The sequence below is a fragment of the Arabidopsis lyrata genome (assembly GCF_000004255.2).
Source record: "Arabidopsis lyrata subsp. lyrata unplaced genomic scaffold ARALYscaffold_1, whole genome shotgun sequence".
NCBI classification, from domain to species: Eukaryota; Viridiplantae; Streptophyta; class Magnoliopsida; order Brassicales; family Brassicaceae; genus Arabidopsis; species Arabidopsis lyrata.
Window position 1 is genome coordinate 2,906,091 of NW_003302555.1, and position 5,869 is coordinate 2,911,959.

General features: G+C 38.9%; 2 protein-coding genes across 6 annotated transcripts; one reads left to right on the forward strand and one right to left on the reverse strand.

Moving 5' to 3' along the window:
- LOC9328485 (mitogen-activated protein kinase 13) lies at nucleotides 1-3,023 on the reverse strand. 4 transcript variants are annotated; one of them, XM_021011750.1, is made up of 7 exons: nucleotides 2,353-3,023; nucleotides 1,592-1,982; nucleotides 1,382-1,511; nucleotides 1,161-1,298; nucleotides 677-1,009; nucleotides 399-582; nucleotides 1-314 (listed from the first exon to the last, which is right to left on the reverse strand). In XM_021011750.1, the coding sequence occupies exons 2-7, from the start codon at nucleotides 1,732-1,734 to the stop codon at nucleotides 151-153; spliced, it is 1,092 nt and encodes a 363-aa protein (XP_020867409.1). In that variant the 5' UTR covers nucleotides 1,735-1,982; nucleotides 2,353-3,023; the 3' UTR covers nucleotides 1-150. The 4 variants fall into 4 exon arrangements, with proteins under 4 accessions (XP_020867409.1, XP_020867408.1, XP_020867407.1 ...); XM_021011749.1 differs by having other exon boundaries at nucleotides 1,592-2,218; XM_021011748.1 differs by having other exon boundaries at nucleotides 1,592-2,228.
- Nucleotides 3,024-3,089: 66 nt separating this feature from the next.
- On the forward strand, nucleotides 3,090-5,542 carry LOC9328486 (L-ascorbate peroxidase 1, cytosolic). Of its 2 annotated transcripts, none has more exons than XM_021011752.1 (9): nucleotides 3,090-3,357; nucleotides 3,795-3,925; nucleotides 4,022-4,196; nucleotides 4,335-4,400; nucleotides 4,615-4,749; nucleotides 4,838-4,917; nucleotides 4,991-5,093; nucleotides 5,173-5,231; nucleotides 5,314-5,542. In XM_021011752.1, the coding sequence occupies exons 2-9, from the start codon at nucleotides 3,807-3,809 to the stop codon at nucleotides 5,327-5,329; spliced, it is 753 nt and encodes a 250-aa protein (XP_020867411.1). In that variant the 5' UTR covers nucleotides 3,090-3,357; nucleotides 3,795-3,806; the 3' UTR covers nucleotides 5,330-5,542. The 2 variants fall into 2 exon arrangements, with proteins under 2 accessions (XP_020867411.1, XP_020867412.1); XM_021011753.1 differs by lacking the exon at nucleotides 3,090-3,357 and adding an exon at nucleotides 3,425-3,504.
- Nucleotides 5,543-5,869: the final 327 nt, after the last annotated feature.

The following is a 5,869-nucleotide window of genomic DNA, read 5'->3' on the forward strand; positions in this document are numbered from 1 at the left end:
TTTGATTGGGCAAGCACTTTCTTCCCATTGCACAACCATCATCAAAACAAACACATGCACACATACGAGCTATGTAAACTATGCCCCCACAACTTAGAAAAATAAGCTTGCAAATGTCTTAAATTGTAGGGAGAGTGAGAATTTGGGAGATTACTTATTCTTGAAGTGTAAAGACTCTCTCCAGACAAGCTCCTTGATGTCTTGTTCATCCAAGGCTGTCTCCTCAAAGTCGAAGCTGAAAGGCGAAGGACACGTTGGTTCTTCGTTGATCTCATGGAGACTTGCCAAGTACGGCTGCTTCAGTGCTTCCTCCACTATCAAATTAAAACATCTTGTTAGTACTCCACATTTCGTTTATAGCAATATAGTATCCAAACATATATAAAACAACGTGATACCTGTGATGCGTTTGGAAGGATCGAAAACCAGCATCTTTTCAGCAAGATCTAAAGCCATTGGGGAAATGTCTGGAAACGTTTCTTTGAATGATTGTTTTTGAACATGTGGGAGTTGTTTTACGTACTTTCGCGCATTATCGCTTCTCAAGAAGTCGAGATCCGAGTCATCTGGTGACCCTAAGAGCTAAAAATAAACCAAAAAACAGAGAAATGCATTTTAACACTCACACACACCAAAATGATTAATTATAGTTGGATTAAGGTTTCAATTTGCTTACCTCAGTGATAAGTTTCAGCTGTTGAACGTAATCTTTACCGGGGAAAAGTGTCTCTCTTATGAGTATCTCCATGAATATACAACCAACAGACCAAATATCAATAGCTCCTGTGTATTCAGAGCTGTTGAGAAGCAATTCAGGTGCACGGTACCATCTCGTCACAACATACTCAGTCATTATCTCTGTCTCATTCGAAGTTCTTGCTAGCCCAAAATCACAGATTTTAAGGTCACAATTTGTATTCAGAACCAAGTTGCTTGGTTTCAGGTCGCGGTGAAGTACATTTGCAGAGTGTATGTACTTTAGGCCTCTCAAAATTTGGTAAAGGAAGTACTATAGACAAAAAAAATATCAAACATTGCTAAATGTTAGTAAAACATTATGTAAATGGACCAGATACAAAACGATTAAGATCTGATTATGAATGTGTGACCAGATAAAAAACGATAAAGATCTAATTATGAATGTGTCCACTGATCATCACCTGACAGTGGTCATCGGTTAGAGTTTGAGTGGATCTAATGATCTGGTGCAAATCAGTATCCATCAACTCATAAACAATATACACATCTTCGAACCTTTCTTTCTCTGGTGGCTCAATTATATCTTTCATTTTGATAACCTGTGTAGCAATGTGAACACTGATAATAAGTTAACTATGTGAGTGTACATCAAAAGAAATGGGAATAATAAAGAAGAGAGTACGTTGTCATGATCCATGTGGCAAAGGAGTTTGATCTCTCGGAGAGTTCTTTTAGCATCAACTCTGTTGTCAAACGCGTTTGCTATCTTCTTTATAGCAACCTCTTCGTTTGTCTCTGAGTTTGTAGCACAGCTGCAATCAAGAAAAAGGAATTGAGATTAAGATTGAATTCAAGAATGGTATCTTTTTGATTGAAAGTGATAAAGACTTACCAGACAATACCATAGGCACCTCGACCGACTGGTTGAATAGGAGGAATGTATTTTGAAGATAGCTCGAAAATGTTACCAAGTACATTGTACATAACATATCTACCATCATATGTCAAGATTCCACCATCTTCCATCTTCTCCATCTCTTCTTTGAAAGAACTCGGATCAAGACAAGTTTTAAGGTAGTAAAAAGAAAACAAGTTTTTAAAGACTGTTTCATTCTCTCAAGTAGCTCTTGTTGCCGTTAAAAAGACAAAACAGTGAGCAAGAGGAGAGAAAATGGTGGAACCTTTTGCTTTTGGTGGGCCAAATAAAGACAATCTTTTTTTATTTGATCCGTTGAACTTTGAAATTTGAATGAGAATTATTATCACAAGGTTAACCTTGACTTCTGCATCGTTAAAGAAAATTTCAAAAGAAATGAAAAGAGAAGTAGAGTATAGTATAGAAAAAGCTCTCCCCTTGTGGATCAATGGGTCCCTAGGAACCAATAGTAAAAACTAAAAAGCATAGTGAAAGCGAGATTATTCTTGTGCGCTAAGTAAACAGAGCCTGTGTGAAACTAAAACACCTCTGAACTCATTTTCACCATCTCAAAAACCAACATTACCGATCAGATTGTCCCATCTTTTAATTCCTTACACATTAAAGATCAAAAGAAGGTGATTAAACCATACAGTTCTCTTACAGAATTATGCAGCTGAAGCTAACAAATCAGGCTCAGGAACCACAAAAAATATCAATGAATAGTTCAAAATTACCTTCAGCATTTTACGAGTCAAAATACTAAGAAACAATGCAGTTTCTCCCCTTAGAAGGCTCTCACATAGCTTTTTTCAATCTCTGCAATTATGATCCAAACCTTAACCAAAAACAACTAGACTATTAAGACCATGCTCAACCTTCAAAATCAGTAGTAGTACAAGGATATCATGTTAAAGAAGAATAAAATTAGGCCACAAGACCGAATCTTGAATCTTTCGACAATCCAATCAAAAGCCCATGAAACAGAGGACATTCATAACCTAGTACAAAACTACAAACATAAATAAACCAATGTTTTTCTAATAACCGATTCAAAACTCCGAAACACCAGACGTAATTGCGGACATTTAACCAAACCGTGCGTTGCTAGGTCTAAACCGCATTGGTTTATGACTTGCACTAATAAATTCTCACCGTCACCCGCCAATCAAGGATGATGGGTGAGAAACCTAACAACACGCTGCTGTGACTTTATCATATCCTTAGTCCAATTGGGATCTTCTTGTGCGTAAGACGCGTTCACACATGCAGCGGCCGAAATAACGGAATTACCACTGCCCAACGTGTTCGCAATAACAGTCCTCTGATGCCTAATTTCGTCAATTCACACAAGAAAATTCAACATCGACCCCTTTTTTTTGATATTTTTCCCAAAGTAGTGGGCCCGCCACACGAAGCATGTTTCCTCCAATAGCATCTTGACAATTATTTCCTAATAACATTGAAGATTATTCTTTTCCCATCTACATACCACCAACCCTAAGATCCGAACGTCCATTTTAAAGCCGTGCGTTTAATCAAGACCGTTGCTTATATTGGCAAATTTTGACCACACGATATCCGTCATCTAACGGCATCTATAGATCTACTAGAACGTTCTCTTTCATGACTCTATATATTACGCATTTCTTCTCCACAACGCTCTCACAAAAAGTACTGGTGTCTTACTCGTGCCAGCCACTCGCATTTTTCCAGATTTTATTATCCTTTCTCGGAAAAAGGTATAACGGAAATACTCTCTCTCTCTGATCCGTCGTTTCTGCTTCCAATTTTATCTTCAATCGATCGGATCATTGTTATGCTTGGCTTGATCTGAGTTTAATGATGTGTTTATCGCAGTAGTTCCGCTATTTGTTGCTGCGATCGGCGTTAGTATCGTTAGCTCTCTCGTTTATGTTCTGTGGTTCGATATTGCTGGGCTTCTAGGCTAATTTTACGAATCTGTGGAATTTTTGGGAGATTTGGCGTCTTTTAGCTCACTCGTGTGTTGTATTTGATGTAGTTAGCTATATAATAGTGATTGATTTAGGGTTTTTTTTTTCATTCATATGATTATCAGCTTGTTATCCATAGGTTTTGTTGGATTTCGTGTGTTTTGGATTTGATCTGTGTTTATTTGCTAGTGAGGCTCATATATATATCTGTGTATTGGTTTTAGAGTTTAGCTAAGATGACGAAGAACTACCCAACCGTGAGCGAGGATTACAAGAAAGCTATTGAGAAGTGCAAGCGGAAGCTCAGAGGTTTGATCGCTGAGAAGAACTGTGCACCCATCATGGTCCGACTCGCGTAAGTAACTAACTATATCAGCGTGTGGTTGGTTTCTTCTAAAGTATTTAGGATGTGCAACACTTATCATGGTTGATTTGTTTGGCTAAACTGCAGGTGGCATTCTGCTGGAACTTTCGATTGTCAATCGAGGACTGGAGGTCCATTCGGAACAATGAGGTTTGATGCTGAGCAAGCTCATGGAGCCAACAGTGGTCTCCACATTGCTCTTAGGTTGTTGGACCCCATCAGGGAGCAATTCCCTACCATCTCTTTTGCTGATTTCCATCAGGTACATGATCTTAGATTTTAAAAAGAACTATTTGGTTAACTGTCATCACTTTAGAAAAGAAAACAACCGCATCGTTGATTACTCCTGTGTTTGGAATCTTACTCATGATGACCTTTTTCTGTGAAATTGATCATTCAGCTTGCTGGTGTTGTGGCCGTTGAAGTTACTGGTGGCCCTGAAATTCCTTTCCACCCTGGAAGAGAGGTTAGTCATTGCTGTAGATTTGTTTGCCGCCTCTAAGGTTACCATGTACTCAATTTGGTCGAGAGAATGTGTTTTGCTTTCTTTGTAGAGATGGCTGATTGATAATGTAGCTGTTCTCTCAATACTTGTAATACTGAAACACGAGATAGAATTTGAAGGAGGAAACACCGTGGGACTTGATTGTTCGTTTCTAACATGCATATCTTGCTTTCAGGACAAGCCCCAGCCACCTCCTGAGGGTCGTCTTCCTGATGCTACCAAGGGTTGTGATCACTTGAGAGACGTCTTTGCTAAGCAGATGGGCTTGTCTGACAAGGACATTGTCGCTTTATCTGGTGCCCACACTCTGGTTTGATTCTCTCCAACTGCTTAAACACTTAATTTTTTGCCCCAATCTTACAAATTTTGATGAATACTTGCAAAATATGAAACCGCAGGGAAGATGCCACAAGGATAGGTCTGGCTTCGAAGGTGCCTGGACTTCAAACCCTCTAATCTTCGACAACTCTTACTTCAAGTGAGTATCCCAAGTTCCCTTGTAGGAAGATTCAATGGCTGATATGGTTATTAATAAAATTATATATGATCAGGGAACTCTTGAGCGGAGAGAAGGAAGGCCTTCTTCAGCTTGTCTCTGACAAGGCGCTATTGGATGACCCTGTTTTCCGTCCTTTAGTCGAGAAATACGCTGCTGTATGCATCCTTTCTCTTTTCCCTGTTCTTCACTTGGTAGAGAGAGAGAGCTCATGATTTCTTGTGACATTGTGAACAGGATGAAGATGCCTTTTTCGCTGATTATGCCGAGGCCCACATGAAGCTTTCTGAGCTTGGGTACTTCTCTTGAATCTATTAATCATTCGAAAGTAAATATTAATGTAGTCGTGTGATTTGAATTTGTATCTGTTGATTGCAGGTTTGCTGATGCTTAAGCTGTGACGTATGTTGTGTGTGTGTGTGTGTCTCCGAGAGTCATGGCTGTTTTTGGTTGGGGGCTGGAGGGGTCGCATTGCATTTGAACTTTATCATATGATTGCTTAATGTACTCTCAGATTTGCGTATCTTGTTTTTCGGTGGGTTGTGATTTGACACATCCGTTGCGCTTTTGCTGGTTAGACATTTAATAAAATTAATTTATCTCAATATTTATGCCTCAAATCCATTCACATATGCTTAGCCTGTAGTGCTCTCCACCCAACAAAACAATGAGATACAAGTAATCTCATAGCTTTGTGTTCAAGATGTGCGACTCCATTTCTGTTAACTTCTTGATAAAAGGATTGAATGGGGGTTGTAGATAGAATAGCAGTAGCACTTGGATTAAGAGTTTGAAGATAAATTGGCTAATTGCCTATATAAAGGGACAAAGACAAACAGCCAAATCTTTAAACAGAAGTATTTGCCTATGTAGTAACTGAAGAGCTCCCACGAGATTTACACAAGATCAATGGTAAACTTACCAAATTTTAGTT

Bases quoted from the DNA above. Each gene is read 5' to 3' on its own strand.
- LOC9328485 (XM_021011750.1), bottom strand. From the start codon at position 1,734: ATGGAGAAGATGGAAGATGGTGGAATCTTGACATATGATGGTAGATAT. The intron at 1,299-1,381 runs GTACTCTCTTCT...ATTGCTACACAG, and splicing joins GCCACATGGATCATGACAAC to GTTATCAAAATGAAAGATAT. The intron at 315-398 runs GTATCACGTTGT...TTAATTTGATAG, and splicing joins TCCTTCCAAACGCATCACAG to TGGAGGAAGCACTGAAGCAG.
- LOC9328486 (XM_021011752.1), top strand. From the start codon at position 3,807: ATGACGAAGAACTACCCAACCGTGAGCGAGGATTACAAGAAAGCTATT. The intron at 3,926-4,021 runs GTAAGTAACTAA...GCTAAACTGCAG, and splicing joins CCCATCATGGTCCGACTCGC to GTGGCATTCTGCTGGAACTT. The intron at 5,094-5,172 runs GTATGCATCCTT...CATTGTGAACAG, and splicing joins TAGTCGAGAAATACGCTGCT to GATGAAGATGCCTTTTTCGC.